General features: G+C 43.3%; 1 protein-coding gene across 2 annotated transcripts in view; it reads left to right on the top strand.

The window, feature by feature from the left end:
- LOC124605279 (tRNA (cytosine(72)-C(5))-methyltransferase NSUN6) overlaps positions 1-23,912 on the top strand; it is a 93,568-nt gene extending 69,656 nt beyond the window's left edge. For both annotated transcript variants that reach the window (XM_047136852.1, XM_047136853.1), the window contains one exon: positions 23,537-23,912. In XM_047136852.1, the coding sequence (XP_046992808.1) occupies positions 23,537-23,836 (300 nt within the window). In that variant the 3' untranslated portion in view covers positions 23,837-23,912. The remainder of the gene's footprint in view (positions 1-23,536) is intronic.
- Positions 23,913-27,758: the final 3,846 nt, after the last annotated feature.

Raw genomic sequence — 27,758 nt, 5'->3', positions numbered from 1 at the left:
TCTATATGTACTCCCCAACTTGCACGCCGGTTTGAGTGGTATGCACTTTCTGATACATATTCGAGCTACCACTTCCCGTGTGTTATCCATCTCCTGCAGCATACCCCCTCTCCGTGCTCATCTAGTTGGACCATCTCCAAAGCAGACTGGGGGCTCTTCTCTTCCAGGGCGACCTTTCAGGATCAAACCTTCACAAGCTGCGATCGTCAGGTCGCACACCTCACGGAAGTCATTCTCACTGCTGCTGAATATTCCATCCCTCACCCTACTTCTTCTCCACGTCGCGTACCGGTCCCTTGGTGGACCGCAGCATGTAGAGACGCTTTATGTGCTCGTCGACGTGCTTTACGCACCTTTAAACCCCACCCTACAGTGGCGAATTGTATCAATTATAAACGATTACGTGCACAGTGTCGTCGTATTATTAAAGAAAGCAAGAAAGCCAGCTGGGCTGCTTTCACAAGCACCTTCAACAGTTTTACTCCTTCTTCTGTTATCTGGGGTAGCCTGCGCCGTCTATCTGGCACTAAGGTCCACTCACCAGTTTCTGGCTTGACGGTCGCGAATGACGTCCTTGTGGCCCCAGAGGCTGTCTCCAATGCCTTCGGCCGCTTTTTCGCAGAGGTTTCGAGCTCCGCTCATTACCACCCTGCTTTCCTCCCCCGCAAACAGGCAGAGGAGGCTAGGCCACCTACCTTCCGCTCCTCAAATCGTGAAAGTTATAATGCCCCATTCACCATGCGGGAACTCGAAAACGCACTTGGCCGATCACGGTCCTCTGCTCCAGGGCCTGATTCTATTCATATTCAGATGCTGAAGAACCTTTCTCCTGCGGGTAAAGGTTTTCTTCTTCGTACTTACAATCGCATCTGGATTGAGGGACATGTTCCCGCATGCTGGCGCGAGTCTATTGTTGTCCCGATCCCTAAGCCGGGGAAGGACAAGCACTTGCCTTCCAGTTATCGACCCATCTCGCTTACCAGCTGTGTCTGTAAAGTGATGGAGCGAATGGTTAACTCCCGTTTGGTTTGGCTGCTCGAGTCTCGACGCCTACTTACCAATGTACAATGTGGATTTCGTAGGCGCCGCTGTGCTGTTGACCATCTGGTTACCTTGTCGACCTTCATTATGAATAACTTCTTGCGGAAGCGCCCGACCGCGGCTGTGTTCTTTGATTTGGAGAAGGTTTACGACACCTGTTGGAGGGCGGGCATTCTCCGCACCATGCATACATGGGGCCTTCGCGGTCGCCTCCCTCTTTTTATTCATTCCTTTTTAATGGATCGACAGTTCAGGGTACGTGTGGCTTCTGTCCTGTCAGACACCTTTCGCCAGGAGAATGGGGTGCCACAGGGCTCAGTTTTGAGCGTCGCTCTCTTTGCCATAGCGATCAATCCAATAATGGATTGCCTCCCAGCTGATGTATCAGGCTCCCTTTTCGAGGACGATTTTACCATCTATTGCAGCGCGCAGCGTACGTGTTTCCTGGAGCGCTGTCTTCAGCGTTCTCTTGACCGTCTTTACTCCTGGAGTGTCGCCAATGGCTTCCATTTTTCTGCCGAGAAGACGGTCTGTATTAACTTCTGGCACTACAAAGAGTTTCTCCCACTGTCCTTACGACTCGGTCCCGTTGCTCTCCCATTCGTGGAGACAACAAAATTTTTAGGTCTTACATTTGACAGGAAACTTAGCTGGTCTCCACATGCGTCATATTTGGCTGCCCGTTGTACCCGTTCTCTAAATGTCCTCCGTGTTCTCAGTGGTATGTTGTGGGGAGCGGATCGAACCGTCCTACTTCGCCTATATCGGTCGATCGTCTGCTCCAAGCTGGATTATGGGAGCTTCGTATACTCCTCTGCACGGCCATCCATATTAACGCCGCCTCATCTCCATACAACATCGGGGTTTACGACTTGCAATCGGAGCGTTTTATACTAGTCCCGTCGAGAGTCTTCATGCTGACGCTGGTGAATTGCCACTCACCTACCAGTGCGATATACTGCTTTGTCGGTATGCCTGTCGGCTACTGGCAACGCCCGACCACCCGTCTTATCGTTCCTTTTTTGATGACTCTCTCGACTGTCAATACGGGTTGTATGTCTCTGTCCTGCTACCCCCTGGAGTTTGCTTTCGTCGCCTCTTTCAACATCTTAATTTTTCACTCCCTGCAACCTTTCGAGTGGGCGAGAGCCACACGCCACCTTGGCTCCAGGCTCAGGTTCGCGTCCACCTTGACCTCTGCTCGCTCCCAAAGGAGGTTACCCCCGGTTCGGTCTACCACTCACGTTTTGTCGAACTTCGTTCGAAGTTCATTAATATGACCTTCATTTATACAGATGGCTCTAAGACCAATGACGGGGTCGGGTGTTCTTTTATTGTCGGGGCACAAAGTTTTAAATACCGGCTCCATGGCCATTGTTCGGTCTTCACAGCTGAGCTCTTTGCCCTCTACTAGGCTGTTCTTTACATCTGCCGCCACCGACATTCTGCTTATGTCATCTGCTCCGATTCCCTGAGCGCCATCCAGAGCCTCAGTGATCCGTACTCGGTTCACCGTTTCGTGCACCGGATCCAACGCTCTCTTCAGCAGCTGGTGGACGTCGGTTCTCCGGTTAGCTTTATGTGGGTTCCTGGCCATGTCGGTATCCCTGGGAACGAAGCTGCAGATGCCGCGGCCAAGGCTGCGGTCCTCCAGCCTCGGACCGCTTCTTGTTGTGTCCCTTCGTCAGATTGTAGCAGGGTCATTTGTCGGCGCATTTTATCGCTGTGGCATGCCGATTGGGCTGCACTTACAGACAACAAGCTTCGGGCCTTGAAACCTCTTCCCGCGGGTTGGACATCCTCCTCACGCCCTCACGCCATCGCCATCTGCTGACGGCTGCGCCGGCGCCGTTCTGCCCATGTGGGCAATTGCTGACGGTCCGCCACATTTTAACATCCTGTCCGGATTTTAACACACTGCGTCTTGATCTTGGCCTGCCATGTACTATAGATGCCATTTTAGCGGATGACCCACGAGCAGCTGCTCGCGTTCTTCATTTTATCAACTTGACAACCCTCTCTAAGGACATTTGATTATGCTGTTTTTTTTTTTAATCCTCTGCCTGTCAGTCTGTCTTTTATCGTGTTTTCCGTTTCGTTGCTGTTTTAAACTTGTGACTCGCGGTGCATTCCTAACGTAGTCTGGGCGCTAATGACCGTTGAAGTTGTGCGCCCTAAATCAACATGAACATACATTGTTAAGGACCTCTAGTGGTGTCTACTGGAATATGTAGCCAAGAAAATGTGTTTAAAATTTTTAGTAAAGATGTAGCTGAATCGTATATTTGGAATTTACAAATTACACAGAGAATATATAAATCTATAAAAACAAAAAACAAAATTTACATGCAAATAAAACCATAAAGAATATGCAGCATCCCCTGTGTAATAAGATGACGATAAATGCACAGTGAATTTAATATTAAGACTAATGGCTTAAAATCCACTTACAAAAGATTCATACAACATTTGACTCAATGTATGTTAAACAGTATAAAATATTTTAAGTAACCATCGAAATGTACAGTGAAGTAAAATAGTATAAAAACATAAAGTAAGGTCATGGGGCACCCAGTCTGGGCTACATTTAAGTAATGTTGTATTTCAAAGAGCTTTATATTACAAAACCAAACATTTGAACAAATCCACATTTCACCTTATCGTATTTTTTATGTTTGTGCCATTTGTAAAGGATGTAAGCAGCAACATTAGTTTTGTGTTGGTCATATAAAGGCTTGCGTCAGTTTTATCACTGTTTATGCCCTGACATGTTGGGACCTGTGTCATTCTTTGGTAACTGGAATGTTATTACTATGTACACACACATACTGTTTCCTGTGGTTGTAGTATTTGGCATAGTTGTGTCTGTTGTTAATTCTACCTGTCTTTGCATTTTTAGTAATAGTTGAAATCTAGATCTGCTCTAATAAGTAACGGATTTTGTGACTAAATGCAGTTCTCCAATTGAGTTGAATTTCAGGTAAAAATTTCAATATTTGAAATTGCAGTTCGTCATAAAAACTAAATATAAGTTGCAGACAGACCTGTGACAAAAATGGCAATGATACTCTAAGACTCCTCATTGTTTTGAGTCTAAAAAACATGCGCTGGAATCACAAGATACGTGAGAATGGGTAAATGAATTAATAATCCAGGAGAAGTAGACGATAGGCGTGTGACGTGTGAAAGTTTGGGTTGCTCCAGGGAGCATGCTTGGATAGCGTATCCAGTAAGGCACTGCTGGTGGTAAGTGGGAAATGTGGGTTTGAGTCCCAGTCCGACATAAATTTTCGTATGTTGCTTTACTATCTAAAGCCTATCCTCTATCTATACCTCTATACCTATTACAGATAAGTTGAATTTCAGAAATAAATATGTGAAACTTTCGTAATTACAGATTTATCAAAGGAATAATTCAAGTTTTAAGGACCACTGATAGCTGATGGAAGGAGAAATTGTCAGCTTGCAACAATATAAGGGAACAAATTAGATGTTTTATTATACTGAAAAAGAGCTTCTTGTAATCTGCTGACCCGACATGTCCTTAGCTGCTTGTTTAATAATGTACTGTGATCAGGATTCCATTACAGTTGCAACTTCATTAGCATGATAGTAAGGCAAAATTCTGTAAGCTCATGTGTTTATAAGAGAAGGAAAAATTTTTCACAGTAACAAGAAGAATGCAGATAGTGCTGAAAACTTGACACTGACAATGCTTTTGTGAAGAAGAAAAAATTTTTAAAAATCATTAAACACCTCTCCACTTCTGCTGCAAAATTGAGTTGTCCTGTAACCAACTGAGTCTAATAATAAATGACTGGAATGTGAGCTTTGAAAAGGACTTCCTCTACATTTCAGATTACTGAACAAAATGAACTAACCATTCACATCTGCCCCCACCTCTACCTGAGTTCCGGGAAACCACCAGCTCTTCCCAGAAAACTACCTCTGCCTTGGGAAACTGCCTCTGAGAGGTGAGACCTTTGCAGCATTCTTGCTCTTCCCTGCTGCAGAAAAAGCTATTCCTAGCTTTTTAACCTGTTACTTCCTTTCTCAGTGAGGAAAGAGGGGTATGTTTGGGAATGTTAGGATGAAATGGCAGGCCACCGTAATTCCAAGTAAGGAGGGACCCATCCTATCAACCTATGGCCTGAGTGATTGAGTCTTCCTCCCCAAGCTTTCCTAATACATCCTCCTTTCCTTACTGGATAATGAATTAAATTTTTTTAAATCCAGGAGTTGTTTTTCAACTTTTAAATGTACAGTAGCACTGGACAGGTTGTTGACTTCATCTGGAACACTCCGGAAAACTGAATTTGCTAGATACCTGAGGGAAACTTAAAAAGGATTCTGAAAAATTCAGTTCATTCTGAGGTTGTCTACAGAGAGTTAAACTGTTCCTGGACAGAAAGAAATGTACAGAATCACTTTGTTACAAATCACTCTGAGATTCTGCTCCAGAATTGGTGGTGGAGTCCTAAAAGAAAACCCAGAAGGGCATTCTATTGTTGTCATGTTGGTCTCTCGATGCAGTGACCTTCAGTACAGTTGAGAAGGAAGATTGCCGCTCCAACACTCATTCTGTCGTTTTAAACTTGCGGACCACACCACCGAACATGTGGCCACAGATACACAGGTGTCAGGGACAATGAGTGATGGCAAACAATTACACATGTGCAAGATTTGGTCTGTGGCTGCACGGTCAATCCACACTGGGATGTCGTCGTATCACTGGGAGCTGCACAGTGGTGAAACCTTTGCAAGTTTATTATGGAAAGTGCTGGCTCCCTTTACTTATCCAATCTGAAGCCACTATCTCTAATAATTAAGTTTGTCACAAAATGAATTTCAGTTGCTTATTCCACCGCTGAGACCCAACAGAATCATGAAAGTAGGTTGTATACATGGAAGAGGCCTGGTGACACTAGAAGGTTGAGATAGATTAGATAATGATAAAGACAGAGATTTAGGACCCAGGATTTAAATTGTAAGACATTTCCAAGGGCAGATGTGGGCTCCGACGACAATTTATTGGTTATGAACTGTAGATTAAAACTGAAGAAACTGCAGAAAGGTAGGAATTTAAGGAGATAAGACCTGTATCCTGGGTAAACTGAAAGAACAAGAGGTTGTAGAGAGTTTCAGAGACAGCATTAGGGAATGGTTGACAAGAACAGGGGAAAGAAATACAGTAGAAGAAGAATGAGTAGCTTTGAGAGATGAAATAGTGAAGGCAGCAGAGGATCAAGTAGGTAAAAAGACAAGGGCTAGTAGAAATCCTTGGGTAACAGAAGAAATATTGAATTTAATTGATGAAAGAAGAAACTATAAAATTGCAGTAAATAAAGCAGGCAAAAAGGAATACAAACGTCTCAAAAATGAGATCAACAGGAAGTGCAAAATGGCTAAGCAGGCATGGCTAGAGGACAAATGTAAGGATGTAGAGGCTTATCTCACTAGGGGTAATATTGATACTGCCCACAGGAAAATTAAAGAGAGCTTTGGAGAAAAGAGAAACACCTGTATGAATACCAAGAGTTCAGATGGAAAACAAATCCTAAGCAAGGAAGGGAAAGCAGAAAGGTGGGAGTATATAGAGGGTATATAAATGGATGATATACTTGAGGGCGATATTATGGAAATGGAAGAGGATGTAGATGAAGATGAAATGGGAGATATGATACTGTGTGAAAAATTTGACAGAGCACTGAAAGACCTAAGCCTGGGAGTAGATAACATTCTATTAGTCTACTGATTGCCTTGGAAGAGCCAGCCTTGGCAAAACTCTTCCATTTGGTGAGCAAGATGTATGAGACAGGCGAAATACCCTCAGACTTCAAAAAGAATATAATAATTCCAATTCCAAAGAAAGCAGGTGTTGTCAGATGTGAAAATTACTGAACTATCAATTTAATAAATCATGGTTCCAAAATACTAACACAGATTTGTTACAAATTAATGGAAAAACTGCTAGAAGCTGACCTTGGGGAAATTGAGTTTGGATTCCAAAGAAATGTTGGAACATGCGAGGCAATGCTGACCCAACGATTTATCTTAGAAGCTAGGTTGAGGAAAGGCAAGCCTACATTTTTCGCATTTGTAGACTTAGAGAAAGCTTTTGACAATGTTGACTGGAATACTGTCTTTCAAATTCTGAAGGTGGCAGGTGTAAAACAGCCATCAGTCTGTTCAAAACATTCATATTAAACAAAAAGGATGTTGAGTTCGTAACGTTTTGCTACAAAGCTGAAATCTCTTTATCAAAACTTTTGCCACTAAGAGATAAGAAATCTGAAAGGGAACCTTTGTGAATAAAGACACCACATCAAATCAGACTAATAGATCAGAACTGTTCAGTTTCAGCGATTTTAGTTTTCCATTGAAGTCTGCTGAGTTGTGTATGTGATGAGGACATTTTCCTCACAACAGGCCGTAGTAATGGCATGCAGTGATTGATACAGTCGTTGTTTGGAGAGCCACTGTTACTCGCTAGTGGACTTATAGGAACATTTTTCTTATGAACCGTTAGAAACCTATAACGCCTCAGAGGGACTGCACACTACTTGATTTCAATCCTTACACAACTCCTAGTGGAAGAGTGGAGTCATCAAGAAGTGAAGTAATCTTCCCCATCACCTGGTTAGTGGTATCTTTACTGATCTTCCAGTAATTGCTATCACTCTATAAACTGTACATGTTGTTATGGTAGTCATCACGAGACATTAAACCAATGGCATTACATTTATCAACTGGAAGAACTACCATATAGACATCTTGGTGAAGCTTACATAGTGCAGCTCTATCTGTGGCAGCTCTCCCTGCCACAGAAATATCACTCCTTTGTGGGTGAGTCTTCATAACGGCTTGGCACATTTTAAGTCTTATTTCATCTGGTGACACCATGGGGAGTGGTTGAATAGCTTCTTCAGTGGCACTGAAGAATACAGCTATTGGCAAAACTTTTGACATTGGGCAAAGTTCAGTTCTTTACCTAAAACCATCATCGTAGCATTGCCTAGATAGCCCATCATATTAATGATGGAGCATCAAATAACAATTTCTTACTGGAAAGATGTCTCAAGCCAGCTAAACTTTGCTGTCTGTCTCGGTGTGACCAAATCCTATCTGATTTGGCCCATGTTGTTCCATTTGTCCAGTTCCATGAGCCATAGGATAGCTCCACAGACATCTTCAGGTGGAGGTGATACAATTGCTCAGAAATAAAGTCCAATTTTTGATGGGTAAATCAGATCCTTTCCTTAACACTTCGGAAACTGGCTGCTTAGAAGAATATTGGGTCTAGAAAACTGGCCATTTATTTTTCTTCTTCTTCTTCTTCTTCTTCTTCTTCTTGCGTTATGGCCTCTGTAGGACCATGGGTAGCCCCTTCGTGGACTGCGTTTTCCTCCTCTTCTCCCAGAACCTCTTCATTCTTTCTCTTCTTCTCTCCCATTCTTCTTCAAAGATCTTCAGTGTCCTTTTCTCCTGTCGGCTCCACTGGTGACACTCTAATCTTTTCCTGTATTCTTCTCTGTCGTTGATCTCCAGCATATTGGTCGGCGTATATTTGTTCCTCCAATTTTCCTTTCTTTCGATCGTGATCTGCAATTCCAACCAGTCCTTCCAAAGTTCAACAACCCACTTGGTTCCTGTCTTTCCCCTTGTCCTCCCTGTTGTTTTTCACACTCTGTTTGTCATTCTCTCCATACTCATCCTAATTACATGTCCAGCAAACCTTGCCCTTTTGAGTCTGATTTCCCCGGATATTGTTCTCATGTTCTGGTACAGTTCTTCCCTAGGTCTTTGCATCCATCTCTCTCCACCTCTTTTGGGACCTAGTATTTTTCTCTCTTCTTTCTCTAGTTGTTCTGACCCATTTCTTCCTAGTGTCACCATCTCTGCAGCATATAATACCACATTCCTCACTGTTGCCTTGTAGTGACTTATCTTTGCCTCTGTGGATATATTCTTTTTATTGTATATCTCTCTCATCATACAGAAGGCTGACCTTTATCTCCTTTATCCTCTCTTATTCCCTCCTTGCTCCTGTTCGTTCCTGTTATAAATTCTCCCAGGTATTTAAACTTGTCCACAATTTGCACAGTGCCTTCTGGTGTTTTCCAGTCTGCAGTGGTATGTGATGTCTTTGTCTTGTTATAGACGATCCTCAGTCCCACCTTTCTGGCTACCTCACTTAAGTTGTCGAGTTGTGTCTTTGCGTCCTCTTCCATCTTACTTACTATTGCTATGTCATCTGCAAAGGCAAGGCAGTCCACTCCCTGTTGTCCTTTTCGTCCTCCACATGGGTCTTTGGTATTCCCATTTCCTCGTTTATTGCTCTCCACTGCCTGATCACTTCGTCCAGTGCTATACTGAACAACAATGGTGACAATTCGGGATTTGGATTCTGGGGGACCTGCCAAAAAGTGCATAAGGGAAGAGTCTGAGCTCCCAAGAACCTCAAAGGAGATTAAAACCAGCCACATATTTAATTGATTTATCTTCAAGAGCAATATCTACTACAAAAAGACCAAGCTTCAAGATTTATTTTTCGTATGTACTTTAGATTACCAATTTTAAAATAATGATGATAGAAAATACAACCATTCTTTAAAAAAGTTTGAGGTGAGTTACTGAGCTATTTTTTCCTCTTGAGCTTCCAAAATTTGTTTCTCATGCAACAAACATGATGTATTTGTAGTGGAATTACAACAAATGCAAAGAGGCAACATTGTACGAAAGCCGTAGAGTGGTCAGTATACTGTAAATCAGAAACAGGGAGGAAAATGTATGTATTATCCCATTAAAAGAGTAATACAATAAATGAGACACCATGTAAACGTTACATTGTCAGTCTTTTGAGACATATTTCTTGTATCAAATATTCTTGGTGCACTCATCACAGTAATTCCCTGCCAAAATCAAGCCAGTTGATAAAGTACATAATTGCCTATTATAGGAAGCCAATTGAGGGTCAAGTAAGGAATTGAATGACACAGGTGTAAATGATATAGTACTGCTGACTGTAACCAGAGATTACACTGATGTCGATGATGGTGTGCATTTGTTTCCATATGTCGCTGAGTTTTCAGTAGTTTGCATATCCATAATAATGATTCTGGGAGAACAGTTCTTAAAACTAATGTGAAGTGTACTGAGCTTTCTTTACAATGTAGTTTTTCAGTTTTTACCACTATATAAATTAAGCAAAAAGTCCTTGGGCAAATGACAAGAGTACTGTAACAGACATGCATATTTCAGAGTTGCCATTGCTCCAACAGTAGTCTGAGTTGAGTTGTATCATCAAGATTTTTTGGCAATTTTGACTTTATTCATTTCTTTTGTGGTTGTGTCCCAGAAGTTAGAGATTGGTGTTAGCACTTCCATTTAACCAAAATTCATTGTATGTCCAGTCATCAATCAGTATTCTATGACTGACAAAGTGCCTGGTTGTTGAAAATATGTGTGTCACTGATGTTTGATGTAGTCTTCTTAAATGGTTCTGATTATTTGGCCAAAGTGTATCTGAGCACATTGGCATAGGTCTGATACACTCATAACCTGCAAAATTCTAGATAGTCTCTCTCTCTCTGCCCATGAATGACCAATTTTGTTTGGTGAGCTGAATATGTAACTCGCGTCATGGTTCTACAAAATCAAATAATCTCTCTGCACAGGGCACCTCCTCATGATTTTCATACCTATGGACCACCATTGAAGTAGGAGGGTGTGAAGAATTTCGTGCTCTATGACTCCATTAATTTTGACCAAATGTAGTTCTACATAGACGTACACATACATACATATAACAATGTAGGAAAAGACCTATATCGCATTCCAGCCTAAGATGCTGGAGTTGACAGTCCTGTGTGCATGATGATGTGTGCTTGCTTGTGTGTGTGTGAATGGTGTGTGTCTCTCCTGCACTGATGAAGGCTGTGGCCGAAAGCTATGTGTAAGTGTCTTATAATTGTGCCTGTCTGAAACTTGATGTGTCTTCTTTACAGTAAGTAGCAATCTGTCTTTTCCTATATTGTTGATATTTCTACCTGGAGGCAAGCCACTGTACGGTGCATGACAGAGGGTACCCTATGCCACTACTAGTCATTTCCTCTCCTGTTCCCCTTGCATATAGAGCAAGGGAAGAATAATTGTCTGTGTGCCTCCATATGATTCCCGATTTCTTGTCCCGCGTCCGGCCATCCTGATTTAGGTTTTTCCGTAATTTCCCTAAATCGCTCCAGGCAAATGCCGGGATGGTTCCTTTGAAAGGGCATGGCTGACTTCCTTCCCCGTCCTTCCCTAATCCGATGAGACCGATGACCTCGCTGTTTGGTCTCCTTCCCCAAAACCAACCAACCTGATTTCTTGTATATTATCTTTGTGATCCATACGTGAATCGTATGTTGGTGGTATTAGAATCTGTCTGCAGTCAGCTTCAAATGCCAGTTCTATAAATTTTCTCAATAATGTTCCTTGAAAAGAACATCACCTTCCTATTTGAATTTCCAAAGCTTATGCGTTATACTTGCATGTTGTTCGAACCTACCAGCAACAAATCTAGCAGCATGCCTCAGAATTGCTTCAATGTCTTCATTTAACCTGACCTGGTGTGGTTCTCAAACACTTGAGCAGCACTCAAGAATAGGTTGCACTAGTGTCCTATATCTGGTCTCTTGTAGAGATGAACCACACTTACCTAAAATTCTCTCAGCGAAACAAAGTCGACCATTTGGCTTCTCCACCACAGTCCTCTCATGCTCTTTCCCTTTCATATAACTTTGCTGCAATGTTAGACCTGTCAAGCAGGATACTATTAATGCTGTATCTGAACATTACGGGTTTGTTTTTACCTACTCATCTGTGTTAATGTATGTTTCTCAACATGTAGAACTAGCTGCCATTCATTACATCAAATAGAAATTTTGCGTAAGTCATCTTGTATGCTGTTAGTTACAAAACTTCAACACCTTGCTGTACACCACAGCATCATCAGCAAACAATCGTAGATTGCTACCCACCCTGTCAGCCAGCATTTATGTTTATAGAAAATAATAGTGGTTGTATCACACTTCCATGGGACACTCCTGGCAATACCTTTGTATCTGACGAACATTTGCTGTCAAGGACAGCATACTGGGATTCTGTTACTTAAGAAGCCTTCAAGTCAGTCACGTATCTGGGAACCTATTCCACATGCTTGTACCTTTGTTAACAGTCTGTGATGGGGCAACTTGTCAATTGCTTTTTGTAAATCTCAAAAAATGGAATCTGCCTATTGCTCTTCATCCATAGTATGCAGTATGTCATGTCAAAAAAGGGCAAGCCAAGTTTCACATGAGTGACGTGTTCTAAAATTGTGCTGATTTGTGGGCATAAGCTTTTTGCTCTCAAGAAAATTTATTACAGTCAAATTCTGAAAATGTTCTAGAATTCTGCAGCAAACCTATGTTAATTATATTGGTCTGTAATTTTGTGGCTTGATTGTTTCTCTACATGATGGATGATTATTACTATGTCATCCATACAGGACTCTGTACGATGGTCAAGTGGCGGTATGTTTGTATGATTCTCCTATTTGAACAGTTTCTTAAATGTGAAAGTGAAAACTTTGGCTTTAGTATTGCCATCTGCTATTACTACACCAGACTGGTCGACAAGTGACTAGATGGAAGCCTTAGACCCAGTCAGCTATTTTACATATGATCAGAATTTTATCAGGTTTTAGACCAGATCTTTTGCTATGGCAGGACAGTGACAGTTGTTACATGATTTGCACATAGACCTTTTCATAGATGCATGAATCTCTCTTAACCTTTGCCTGTTGTCATTTGTGCATTGTGTTTTGAACCAAGAGTGCAACAGTCTTTGCTTCCACAGCATTTTCTGAATTTTGTTTTTAAACCTGTCCTTAAATCGATTACTAGGCACATACTTGTCTACAGTGCAATTTACAATCTGTTTAAACTTTGCCTGTAATTTATCTAGATCCATCACACTGGAGCTAAGTGATGCCAGTTCATTGTCTAAATGAGATGCTAACATCTGCTTATCTGTTCTTTCTAGCGGAAGCTCTCTCCTAGTCTTCTTGACTGATTTATTAATTTTTGTATCCATAGTTGCTGTGATAACTTCATGATCACTAATCTCCATCTCTATACTGACACCATCGATAAGTCCAGCCTGTTTGTAACTACAAGGTCTAAGATATTTCCATTGGGTGTGTGCTGCCAAACTAGCTGCTCAAGCTAGTTTTTGGAAAATGTGTTCAAAAGAGCTTTGCAAGACTGTACGTGTGTTCTCCCTGCAATGCATCCGTAGACACCCCAGTCTGTACTTGCCTCCAGCTAGTATTGTACAATCTGGATATTTACTTGCTACTGGCTGTAGATCTTTTTTTTTTTAAATGATGCTGGAACTGTCACAGCAGAATAGTTGGTCAGCAAAAACATCCAACAGTTTGTCTGGTTTCAACCAGAACTGTAGATGGCTAGATAGCTTCATTGTCACTCTCAATTTGACCTCAAGAGAGACAATATTTTTGTCAATTGCAGTGGATACTCCCCTCCTATGGTATCTAACCTGTCTTTCTGATATATGTTCCTTGGCTCATTATACATCTCGGAGCTTTCTACTTTGGGTTTCAGACAGCTCTTGGTCCCTAGAATAATTTATGTAGAGGGCAGTAAATTCGGGATGTTTCTTATGAATATTTAGAGACTTTACTCTGAATGTGGTCTGATTTTGCTATCTGTGTATCAACTGGTGAGTGTTTATCAAAGTACTTTAGACTTCTGCCTAGCCTAAAAGAACCTTTTACGCATTCCATTGTGCTACCTGATTATGTGCTTTCTCTGTGTAATGCATCCTTGACCTATCAAAGGGAGTATTACATTCCCTACACAATAACGGAGGTCCAGAAATCTGCAGCAAAGACCATCACAGAGTCGATGAAGCCATTGTTTCAGTCCCTCCACTCGGTTCCAAACCAGAGGATCCTGATCAACTCTGTGAACAATCCTTCAAATAGTGAGTTCTGCTTGCACCCCGTGTAGGAGGCCAGCTGCCACTCGGAACTGAGGATAGCTTCAGAACCCATGGCGTAGGCGTCATTGGTGACAATGTGAGGAACAACTTGCAGATATCTGCACCCTGCACTCTCGAGAGCTGCAGGCAAGACTGTCTCCACATCACTGCTGAGGCTCCTTGGCAGACATACTGAATGCCCCCCCTGCGGGTCCGGGGATTAGAATAGGCCCGCGGTATTCCTGCCTGTCGTAAGAGGCAACTAACAGGAGTCTCTCCCCCTCACGGGGGTAGTTAGCGCCTGCGTCCGGAGACGGACGGTTCCACGACCTCTCTTTGCGGTCATTTTGCTTTTTTCACTTCTCGTTTCTTCCTACCTTTGGTTGGTTCCTTTCTTTGCTCTTCTCCACCTCACTGTCTTCCTTACTCTTTCCCCTGCAAAATCTCCTTGCCTTCTTATTGCCTTCTTCTCCTTGCCTTCTCATTGCCTTCTTCTCCTTGCCTTCTCATTGCCTTCTTCTCCTTGCCTTCTTCTCCTTGCCTTCTCTGGTCTCCGCCTCGGCGTTTGAGACAGTCTGTCCTCTCTCTCTCTCTCTCTCTCTCTCTCTCTCTCTCTCTCTCTCCCCTTTTTCCTCTTCTTCCTTCCTCCCTGTGCGCGCCTGAAGGCCGACCCACGCGTTCGCACGCGTAGCCGGTGACGGGGTAACGCGTAATTCCCTGCCCTGGGTAGACATGTAAGGCACGCGCGTACCCCCTGGTAAAGGCCAGGCCCGGGGAGGGGTGATTGCCTGAGCTGATACCTTCTGACCATGTGGATTGGTCCCTCCGTCTGTTTCTCGGGAGGTGTGACCTGGGGTGTAAACATTCACCTAAGGCGGGAGTGCCCTCTGAGAGGGTCCCCACAAGGAAGGAGCGCGCCATCGGAGACGCTGGCAATCATGGGGGATTCCTCCACAATGGATTTCACTCCATCTCTCTCGACTTCTGCCCAAAAACGGAAACATGACCAGCCACCAGTGACAAAAGTACTACCGCCTGCCCCACAGTTCCTCGTCGTTTCTCGATCTGAGGACGGAAAGGTTTTTTCCTCTGTCAACCCTTTCGTTATCCAGAAGGGCGTAGATGCCGTAGCCGGATCTGTCAAATCTTGTACCAGGTTGCGTAACGGTACCTTCTTACTAGAAACTGAGAGCGCCTTGCAGGCACAAAAACTGCTTCGGGCCACACTCCTGTACGTGTTCCCTGTCCGGGTGGAGGCTCACCGAACTTTGAATTCGTCTTGTGGTGTAGTCTATACTAGCTCCCTCGACGGATTGACTGACGAGGAGATTCAATCTTTCCTCACTGAGCAGGGTGTGACGGCTGTCCATTGGGTCATGAAAAAGGTCAACAATGACCTTATACCGACCCGGACACTTTTCTTGACCTTCGATAGTGTTAAGCTGCCATCGCGCATCAAGGCGGGCTACGAGGTTATTTCTGTTCGCCCCTATGTCCCGACACCTACGCGCTGCTACCAGTATCAGTGTTTCAATCACACTCGACAGTCTTGTTCCAATGCGGCTAAATGTGTCACTTCTGACAGGGATGCCCATGAGGGTGACTGTCCACCTCCGTCTCCTCGTGTGAACTGTCAGGGTGACCATGCCGCATCCTCCCGCGACTGTCCCGTCTATAAGGAAGAACGCTGTATCCAAGAAATTCGGGTCAAAGAGAAAGTGTCCACCTCGGCTGCTCGCAAGCTATTGGCTAGTAGGAAGCCCACGCTGCTCCCAGCGGGGAAATACAGTACTGTCCTCGCCTCTCCTCGGACTACCAGGGAGGTGGCAACCCAGACATGCGATCTGACCTTCAGCACCAGGGTCGTCTGTTCGGCCAGTGCTAAGATCGCGCGGTCGACGTCTCCTCTTCCTCCCATCACCCCACAGACACCAGCCCCTTCATCAGCTTCTGCTAAGACGAAGACCAAGAAGTCAGATGCACGGGCCTTCAAGAAGGAACCGTCCCGTGCAGACTTCCTACGTACCTCGACCTCCCAGCCTTCGACCGGTACTTCCACCAAACGACCTTCCAAGAAGGCTCACAGGAAGCACAGTTCTCCTTCTCCGCCACGGCGCATTTCTTCTCCTGCGCCACCCAGCGGTTGCCGCCCCAGGCCGTCATCCGTTTCGCCTGGCCGCACCGCTGGTAGCCGAACATCTGGCCGTTCACCGGCGGAGGAAGCTCCCCCTCCCGGCCATCTTCCCAAGATGGCCGATGAACCTATAGACCCAATGGACGATGACTGTCCGCCTACTGATAGCGGCGGCAGTGCTCGCTTGAAGCCAGGCCCTCAGTGGCCTTCGAGGTGACCCCTTCTTTCCTCCTCCTTTTCTTCTTACGATGGCACTTATTCACTGGAATATTCGCAGCTTTCGCTCCAACCGAGAGGACTTGAAGTTGCTGCTCCGCTTGCACCGTCCGCTCGTCGTAGCCCTCCAGGAAACGAAGCTGCGCACATGCGATCAAATTGCCTTGGCACACTACACCTCTGTGCGTTTTGACCTACCCCCTGTGGTAGGTATTCCGGCTCATGGAGGGGTTATGTTGCTGGTCCGGGATGATATTTACTACGATCCCATCACATTGCACACCGGCCTGCAGGCAGTTGCCATCCGCATTACTCTCCCCGCTTTTACATTTTCCCTTTGTACCATCTACACTCCATCATCATCTGCCATTACCAGGGCAGACATGATGCAGCTTATTGCTCAGCTACCTGCCCCATTTTTGTTAACTGGAGACTTCAATGCCCACCATCCTCTTTGGGGCTCTCCGGCATCCTGCCCGAGGGGCTCCCTGTTAGCAGACCTTTTCAACCAGCTTAATCTTGTCTGCCTCAATACTGGCGCCCCTACTTTTCTTTCGGACACATCTCACACCTATTCCCATTTAGACCTCTCTATATGTACTCCCCAACTTGCACGCCGGTTTGAGTGGTATGCACTTTCTGATACATATTCGAGCGACCACTTCCCGTGTGTTATCCATCTCCTGCAGCATACCCCCTCTCCGTGCTCCTCTAGTTGGACCATCTCCAAGGCAGACTGGGGGCTCTTCTCTTACAGGGCGACCTTTCAGGATCAAACCTTCACAAGCTGCGATCGTCAGGTCGCACACCTCACGGAAGTCATTCTCGCTGCTGCTGAATATTCCATCCCTCACCCTACTTCTTCTCCACGTCGCGTACCGGTCCCCTGGTGGAACGCAGCATGTAGAGACGCTTTACGTGCTCGTCGACGTGCTTTACGCACCTTTAAACGCCACCCTACAGTGGCGCATTGTATCAATTATAAACGATTACGTGCTCAGTGTCGTCATATTATTAAAGAAAGCAAGAAAGCCAGCTGGGCTGCTTTCACAAGCACCTTCAACAGTTTTACTCCTTCTTCTGTTGTCTGGGGTAGCCTGCACCGTCTATCTGGCACTAAGGTCCACTCACTAGTTTCTGGCTTGACGGTCGCGAATGACGTCCATGTGTTCTTTGATTTGGAGAAGGCTTACGACACCTGTTGGAGGGCGGGCATTCTCCGCACCATGCATACATGGGGCCTTCGCTGTCGCCTCCCTCTTTTTTATTCGTTCCTTTTTAATGAATCGACAGTTCAGGGTACGTGTGGCTTCTGTCCTGTCAGACACCTTTCGCCAGGAGAATGGGGTGCCACAGGGCTCAGTTTTGAGTGTCGCTCTCTTCGCCATCACGATCAATTCAATAATGGATTGCCTCCCAGCTGATGTATCAGGCTCCCTTTTTGTGGACGATTTTACCATCTATTGCAGCGCGCAGTATACACGTGTTCTGGAGCGCTGTCTTCAGCGTTCTCTTGACCGTCTTTACTCCTGGAGTGTCGCCAATGGCTTCCGTTTCTCTGCCGAGAAGACGGTCTGTATTAACTTCTGGCGCTACAAAGAGTTTCTCCCACCGTCCTTACGACTCGGTCCCGTTGCTCTCCCAATCGTGGAGACAACAAAATTTTTAGGTCTTACATTTGACAGGAAACTTAGCTGGTCTCCACATGTGTCATATTTGGCTGCCCGTTGTACCCATTCTTTAAATGTCCTCCGTGTTCTCAGTGGTATGTCGTGGGGAGCGGATCGAACCGTCCTACTTCGCCTATATCGGTCGATCGTCTGTTCCAAGCTGGATTATGGGAGCTTCATATACTCCTCTGCACGGCCATCCATCTTACGCCGCCTCAACTCCATACAACATCGGGGTTTACGACTTGCGATCGGAGCGTTTTATACTAGTCCCGTCGAGAGTCTTCATGCTGACGCTGGTGAATTGCCACTCACCTACCAGTGCGATATACTGCTTTGTCGGTATGCCTGTCGGCTACTGTCAGTGCCCGACCACCCGTCTTATCGTTCCTTTTTTGACGACTCTCTCGACCGTCAATACGGGTTGTATGTCTCTGCCCTGCTACCCCCTGGAGTTCGCTTTCGTCGCCTCCTTCAACGCCTTAATTTTTCACTCCCTGCAACCTTTCGAGTGGGCGAGAGCCACACGCCACCTTGGCTCCAGGCTCAGGTCCGCGTTCACCTTGACCTTAGCTCGCTCCCAAAAGAGGTTACCCCCGGTTCGGTCTACCACTCCCGTTTTGTTGAACTTCATTCGAAGTTCATCAATATGACCTTCATTTATACAGATGGCTCCAAGACCAATGACGGGGTCGGGTGTTCTTTTATTTTCGGGCACAAAGTTTCAAATACCGGCTCCATGGCCATTGTTCGGTCTTCACAGCTGAGCTCTTTGCCCTCTACCAGGCTGTTCTTTACATCTGCCGCCACCGACATTCTGCTTATGTCATCTGCTCCGATTCCCTGAGCGCCATCCAGAGCCTCAGTGATCCGTATCCGGTTCACCCTTTCGTGCACCGGATCCAACGCTCTCTTCAGCAGCTGGTGGACGTCGGTTCTCCGGTTAGCTTTATGTGGGTCCCTGGCCATGTCGGTATCCCAGGGAACGAAGCTGCAGATGCCGCGGCCAAGGCTGCGGTCCTCCAGCCTCGGACAGCTTGTTGTTGTGTCCCTTCATCAGATTGTAGCAGGGTTATTAGTCGGCGCATTTTATCGCTGTGGCATGCCGATTAGGCTGCACTTACAGACAACAAGCTTCGGGCCTTGAAACCTCTTCCCGCGGGTTGGACGTCCTCCTCCCGCCCTTCTCGGCGGGGGGAGGTCGCTTTGGCCCGGTTACGCATTGGACACTGCCGGTTCAGCCATCGCCATCTGCTGACGGCTGCGCCGGCGCCGTTCTGCCCATGTGGGCCATTGCTGACGGTCCGCCACATTTTAATGTCCTGTCCGGATTTTAACACACTGCGTCTAGATCTCAACCTGCCATGTACTTTAGATGCCATTTTAGCGTATGACCCACGAGCAGCTGCTCGTGTTCTTCGTTTTATCAATTTGACAAACTTCTCTAAGGACATTTGATGATGCTGTTTTTTAATCCTGTCAGTCTGTCTTTTATCGTGTTTTCCCTTTTAGTTGTTGTTTTAAACTTGTGCCTCGCGGTGCATTCTTAACGTAGTCAGGGCGCTAATGACCATTGAAGTTGTGCGCCCTAAAACCACAAAAAAAAAAAAAAAAAAATACCGAATGCACATTAGCTTTCTTTCCAGCCCTGAATATGATATTGCTAATGGGCTCCATAACATGTAACATTGAAGCTCCCAGTAACTAGCAAACTCCTGTTCACGTGCTCTTGTTCAGATCCTGCTGAAGGAATGACCACTCAGACCTCTGTTGTCTACAAAACAATAATAAAACAATTTATTTTTAATGGATACATAAAAATTCTTTATTGGTCAAGCCTCAGCTGAAATGTGGAGGCAGCCTTGCCTGCAGCTATTGAGAGTGCAGGGTGCAGTTCTTATTTCTATTGATTACTAGGTTTGGCTAAGTTGTTAGCCATTTTCAGGTCTGTAATTACACAGAAAATTGCATGTAAGAAAAAATGGTATGGTACTAGTTGTCAGTACAATAGTTCCATATTGTAAACACGTATCACAGGATAGGAAAGTATTTCAATCACCAACCGATAGCAGCATAACCCAGCCTTATTGCACAGCTCAATGGAACATTAATGTAAAATCACCTGAATATATATTTACGTTATGAAGAATATGAACAAATGTGTGCAGTTTGCAATCATATCAAAGGAAAAGTTGAGACTGCATAATTCTTACCCAAGACTAAGAGACTGTCATATCCACTATGTAATAACATTATGCAGAGTAAAATCAAAGTTGACACAGTACATTACTCTAGACCAGTGGCAGCTGCTGTGTAAGAGCACCAGAGCATGCGAACACCCTAACTTTCGACACCTTTTAGATTTATTGGTTATTTTTCTTTGAATGCTGTTAAATGTAACATAGATGCTGCAATCTGAAAGATATGGAACTTAAATCTACTGTGCTACTGCTCCTCTAGAATCCGTGAAACTTGGCCTCAAGGTTGCGAGCACACTTTCAGTTGTGTTCATTTTAAGTGTGCTACTCATGTGACATAATTGCCTTTTGGGCCAAATATATACAGATTTTATAAACAATGTGCACAGTTCATGATGTGCAGCCACCATGTGGTAGCATACTGCAGCAGACTTTTATCCCTGTATGCTTGGCATAAATCCTGCTAGATGATAGCACACTCCTCAGATATGCTAATTCACTCACTATATACTGTTGGAAAATTAGATCAGATGTCAGTATATGTTAAAGTTGTACTGACAATAAATCTATTTTGTGGGTGTCTGAATTAGTTATAGTATATTAAGGTATGAATTTCATCATACAGTAATCCATTTGAGGCGCTGAGAATCATACTAGCCTAAAGCACATCACTGTCAATTGTGAGACTGTAACATTTTTCCATGCTTCTGAAATCTGTTTATCTTATGGTGAGTCTGCTGTTGGACTATGTTGTATATACTAAAATTTATGAAAAGTTGTATCACTGGTTTCTTTGATATTCACTTAAATGTAGGATTGACAGCAGTGTGCCTTGGTCCCTTATGGTTCTCAGTATCTCATTTGTATTCTAGTCAAATGACCATGTTGGCAGATGTTACTACTTCAGTTTAATCATTTCCACAAACAGCACTTTGTGTTTGGAGTTGGTTGTTTACTGTGCAGGACTCGTCTTTCATCTGCAGTGCAAACATGAACTATGTTGAATCTATTTTAAATGCTAACTGAAGAGTAAAGCTGTGAGGATGGGTTGTGAGTTGTGCTTGGGTAGCTCAGTTGGTGGAGCACTTGCCTGTGAGGCAAAGGTAGCGAGTTTCTCAGTATGGCTCACAGTTATAATCTGCCAGAAACTATCATATCAGTGCACATTCTGCTGAAGAGTGAGAATCTCATTCTGGGAACAGAAAAGTAAATTACCAGGAGAAGTTAACTGTAAAGAAATTGGGGCCTCCGAGAACAGATCCTTTGATTGAGAGAGTGATGAAATTAAATAAATGTGACTACAAGCAAACATTTAACAAGGAAGTGTACAGTTAGCCCAAGGTGCTGTGTGGGTGCAGTGTAAGAATATCTCATTTTGAGTGTGGAAGGAAATGTATGAAATAATACATCTCTTAGGGATCTTGTACATTTTCCCAAGAAAATGGAAAAAGCATGAAAGCTCCCACTTACACAAAAATGCAGAATGGAGAGTTGAAAAAGCTTACGCATTATTTTGTTATTGCCCTAAACTTTACATAATTATGTAAAAACAACAAAATTCCACAAAACAATTCTTTCTTTTGTCAGGTAAGTTTTGCATATTATTATTATTATTATTATTATTGGCAGTTGCTGTAGGTGTATAAAATTGTTGATAAGCGTAACTGTTATACAGCAGATGCTATTAAGCTCACACTCTCAAATTTATCTGAATCTAAAAATTTGTGTACACGCAGAATGTATACTCACAAGCCACCACTGCTCTAGACTCACAGCACCAGAAAACAATACATAATATTCACCCTCTTATATGAGGATGTCGTCTTCACTGTGCAAGTGTTGTATTACATAGACTCCACATGTGAAACATGAGAACAACACAATTTGTAGAATGAGTTGCCCATGACAAGTAGAATTAATGAACAACAATGAAAATGTCTGTATCATAGTAAGCAGGACACTGAACGATATTATGCATCAGGGCCTACAAGAAAGCAGTGTTTCACCGGATAATTCTCTGAATCATAATACTTATTCATGATGTCAATACATATTTGCGATGATGTGACATTAATATTTTATTGAACTGTGTAGTAAGACTGAGTTATGCAGCTTGTGCAAAATTTATGACAAAGTGTCCTACTGGCTGGTGATTATTCACAGAGAAATATTTTCTATCCTGTGGTATGCATTTACATGTGGTACTGTTGTGCTGTCAGTTTGTACCATACTATTTTTCCGTATATGCAATTTTCTGTATAATTACAGACTTGGAGACGACTAGCAACCTCAGCCGAAATTAGTAATCAATAAAACAATAAACTGCAATCTTGCGGAATGCATCCAATAAATATAAACAATTACAGATCACGTTTCTCCAATTTGACCATGTCAAGTAACAACAAAAAAAAATAATTCTCTGAAATGAAAATAGCAGAAAACCTATAGGCACTGGTTACTACATCCGACAAGGCTAGAGACCCTACCGTTGTTCTGCTTACCAAGCAGTGAGTGTTAAGATCAGAATCTGACTTGAATGGGATGGCTATTTGTTCACTGGTTTTGATTTCATTGCTTTAAAGTAGGCAAATATTTCACAAAAATCACAGTAAGCACAATAACTCCCACCTCACTAAAAATCAGAAGCATTTGGCAAAACTGTGATGACCCAGTTTTGTTCCTCTTTATGGCAGCAGGTAAAAAATCTAATAGGAAATTTCCGGTAGTTGCCACAAGTGGTGGTGGTGGTGGTGGTGGTGGTGGTGGTGGCAGTGTATGCACACCCAAAGCTGAAGCAGTTTTTGAGATGTTAGTGACCAGTCAACATAAGTAAAAACATGAACAATAAATACCTTATATTTTACTTTTTCTTATGTACTGATGATAACTGTTTCTCATTGCGTCTTTTCTAATTGACATCACCTTGTCCCTAGCACACACTCTTATCTTAGAGAGTATTTGCTCTGTTTATGAAGATTTCTCAAAGCTCTATCAGTAACTGGTCAAAACCATTTATTATTCCTTTTACTGTATAAAAGACTAGGTGAAATTTTAGTTTTGTGTTTGATGATTCTTAATATTATGTAACAACAACACTATTGTACATTGTGACAGAGAGCCAAAACCAAGATTGGGAGAGTGCACCTCCTATGATTCAGTAATCTTTGAAATTTGTCATTATTATTAATGTCTGTCCATATGCATATACTCAGGGCAAAAAATAACCAGTCCTTATAATTTTTTATTATCAGGCATACACTTTGCTGAAGCCAGGTGGTTATCTTGTGTACAGTACATGCACAGTGAATGTAGCAGAAAACGAGGCAATTGTTGGCTGGGCACTTAAGGCATACCCACAGCTTGTTCTTGAGCCAATAATACCAATTATTGGAGGACCTGGAATTCCTCATGCTGGAAACCTGACAGAAGAACAGACTGAATGTGTTCAGAGATTTGGTCCACCAGTGGAGGGTTCTGTTAAGGGCTGTGATACGGATACTGTTGGTTTCTTTATTGCTCGTTTTCGAAAGAAAGTGCTGCACCACTGTTGATGGTGTCTGTGATCTGTATTCTCTCTGTAAGAAATTGTATTGAAGCTTTTACATTAAAATTGTTATGAAATTCTAATTAATTGTGGATTATTTTAATGGTCTCTTCAAAATCTTTGTGGAAGTACACTTTCATATTTGAACATAAAAAGAAATAAATTGCAACATATTAAAGATCTTAGCTAATGTTGTGTGTGTCAAAATATATCAAATTTAAAATGCAGGATAAATATCACACTGAAGCAAGAAACTCAAATGGAAGATGTAATTATAGTTTTACAGTTTTTTGCCCACTCTGGTTTTGGTTGCCCATGCTGTGAAGGGTGGAATTGGGAGGCATAAATAGCGGACCTCATTGCAGCAGTTGCATGACACAAGTAATAAATGCCAACAGACTAGAACAATTTTGTTTATTAAGTGTTTCATGAATCCATACAGGGATGAATTCACCATGGATGTGGAATACATCAAGATTATGATTACATTATTTACATGTATATTAAATTACAAATTAGCTCTCAACAAGTATTACAGTATTACAAATAAAACAAAATGTCATTACTATCTTCACTCCTCGATCACAATATTTTTATAACAGTTTAACAGAAGTAGTTGTTAAACACTATTGGGAAATCATGTCGCAAAACATATGCAATAAAAATACATATCCACAGCACACAATGACTAAATGAAATAACCCAATCTACATGATATTTTAATATTATCATTTGCAAAGAATTTAGGAGTAAAGGAGACGACTCACCGAATAAAATAAGCATTGAATCGATACACAAAAAATGGAGAAAAACTTACTAGTTTTTGGAGAAATTATTTAATAAGCTAGAGCACAACAGAACTCCCTCCCCATACACACCTGTGCTACGGAATTGTACCAGCTGAACGTACAATGTGACTCTAGCAGTTTCATGAGTTTACATGGTGAGAGGTTGTGGTAGATGGGGTTGTTAGAGAGAGAAAGAGGTGGGGAGTGAAAGGAGGGGTTGGGGCAGGGTAGCTGATGGCTCGTAAGAAGGCAGCATGCCTGTGAGAGAGAGAAAGCAGGTGCACATGAAAGGAATGCAACACATGGCCAATGGAGCTGGTGAGTTCATGTGACGTGACGATGTGTGATGTGAAGGCACGGGTTGGGATGAGTGACAGGAAAGAGCAGGGAGAGACTGTAGGTAGGGGATGTGGATTCAGTGGGTTAGTGGAGATCGAGGGAGGAGAGGATTGTGGGAAAGAAGGATATGTTGCAAAGATAACTTCCATCTACATAATTCAGAAAAGCTGGCAGTGGAGGGAGGGATCCAAATGGAATGGATTGTAAAGCAGTCATCGAATTTGAGCATGGTGTACTCAGAAGAAGTGCATTCCACCACTTGGTAATCAACTCTGTTTGTGCACGCAGTTGGGCAGTGGCCATTCATTCTTATGGATAGCTGATTGGTGCTCATGCTTCTTAACATTTTACGCAGAAATTGCAGTAGAGCTGGTACGTAACATGACTGCTGTCACAGATGGCCCTACCTGTCATTGGATAGGGTAAGCCTGTGAGAAGAGTAGAGTGGGATATGCTGCGTTGGTGAACTGAAAAGGTCTTGCACCTGGTTCTTCCACCAAGTATACAAGCCGTCAAGTGGTTGGGAGTGGGTGTGGTACAGGAACTGATCAGACCACAATGTTGTGTTAGTTGGGTGGGCAGTGGAGGAAGTAAGTAGGGAAGGGAAGGATCACAGGTAGAATGTCTCCCATTTCTGGGCATAATGAAAAATTGTTGAAGTTCTGGTAAAGGACATGGTGCAGTTGCCCCAGTCTGGGGCAATACTGGGTGATGGGGGAGGGGCAGGTGCCCTCCTTTGCAGGCAGTTCTTGAGGGTGGTGGGAAGATTATGGGTGTTTGAGTATATGGTGTCGTAAATGTGTTTGCAGACTAGGTTTGGGGGTTAGTGTGGGTCTGTGAAGGCTTTTGTGAGACCTTCAGAATACTGGGCAAGGGAATTCTTGTCATTGCAGACACACCATCAATGGCTGGCCATGTTAAGTAAGATGTGTGGAAGAGGTGACAACTGTCAAAATGTAAGTAAATCTGTTATTAGTAGCTTGATATCTGCAGAGATAAGGAGGAGCCATCAGACAGGAGGTCAATGTCGAGGAAGGTGGCACATTGGGTTGAAGGGGACCAGGGGAAGTGGGAGGCAAATGTTCAGGTTGCAGAGGAATGAGGATAGTGTCCAGATCACAAACGTACCATCAATGAACCTGAACCAGATAAGGGATTTGGTGTTTTAGTAGGCTACGAAGGTTTCCTCTATATGGCCCATACCATGTGGGCATAGGACAATGCATTAGGCCCCTTACACACGTGCGGTTTCCGGCAGCACTGCTGAGCAGCGCAGCGGCAGCGGTCAACATTCCATAGTGCAAATAGATGGGGCATTAACATACATGGCGATTCGTACACCAGCGGCAGGGGCAACTGTGCGACCATCTGTGCAAGAGCGGCTGCCTGCTGCTGGCAGCGGCGTTTTCACACCTGTTACCTTTCACACATGGCGTTTCATTAGCGTATCAGTCGTTCTTCAGCACCATGAGTTTTGATACTGAGCGTTTCATCTATGAGGTAGAAATTCGTCTTGCTATTTGGGATTCAAGATGTAGCAAATACGGCAACAGGATTTTGAAATGCAGAGCATGGGAAGAATTGTGTGAACTGTTTATTCCACGATTTGCAAACGAAACAACAGATTCGAAAAACCAAAGAGGTATGTATTTAGAATTACATGTACGATATGTTATATTATTATGTACAAATCTTAGAAGACCCCAGATCGAATTTTGTTCAATTGCCATTTCACTGACCTCCTTCTCTTGCAAAGAATTCAGCAAATTTATCTCTGATAACAGTGGCTGATTTGTTCCTTGTTCTCGGCATTTAGGCTTCCTCGACTCTATGTAGTCCAGCGATGTTCAGTGTGCCTTCGAATGTATACCCATCTTTACAACGAACGAAATTATGTAATATGCAGCATGCTTTTATTATTTCTGAGGCCAAATCAATTGAAACATTGAGTGGACGGTGGAATATTCACCATTTTTTGCTGAGTATTCCAGATGTACTCTCTATGAAATGTCTCCCTCGTGATAAACGATAATTATATATATTTTTGATGACTGGCAAATTATTTCAACCATTGAGTCTTTGCATATATTCTATCAAACCAAATGCTTCATCACCAAAGAATGTAAATGGCAGTGGCTCTCCTCCAGCACATATTGGTGTCGGTCTAGGAATATTCAGTTTGTTGTTTCTTATCTTATTGAATAGCGTACTGTTTTTGAAGATTTATGAATCTGAACCTTTGCCATAACACCCGACATCTGTGTAAATGAAATTATAATTTGCATCACAAACTGCTAATAACACAATTGAGAAAATCTGTTTGTAGTTATAGCAAAGTGCGCCACTGTGCCGGGGCTCTATCAAAAGCATGTGTCTACCATGTATTGCCCCTATACAGTTTGGAAAATCTGCATTTGTCTTGAACCCTTCTGCAATATTCAACCAGTCCTCTTCAGTAAGCTTCGGAAATGTAGACTCGTTCAGAACATTCCAAATATTTTGACAAGTGTCCTTTACTATGCTCGAGATGGTAGAATCTCCACATTTATATGTGTAATGTAGATCTATGAATGTATTTCTTGATGCAAAATACCTGAAATCAGGAAAGCTTTTTATTTCAGCAATACCGTTGCAAAATAGGTGGAAAAATGTAAGAGATTCATACACTCGAGAGCTGCAAAAACAGAAAAAAATTGAAGAGTGGTTCAGCGGCAGATGCCAGAAAGCAGTACATTTTCTTCAAGCAACTTTCGTTTTTAGCGCATGTATGTGAAACTAAACCTCCTGTTGAGAGAGACACAG

The sequence above is a fragment of the Schistocerca americana genome, chromosome 3 (assembly GCF_021461395.2).
Source record: "Schistocerca americana isolate TAMUIC-IGC-003095 chromosome 3, iqSchAmer2.1, whole genome shotgun sequence".
Lineage (NCBI taxonomy): Eukaryota > Metazoa > Arthropoda > Insecta > Orthoptera > Acrididae > Schistocerca > Schistocerca americana.
Note: the sequence above shows the minus strand (reverse complement) of the source record. Positions and strands in the feature narration are given on the sequence as shown.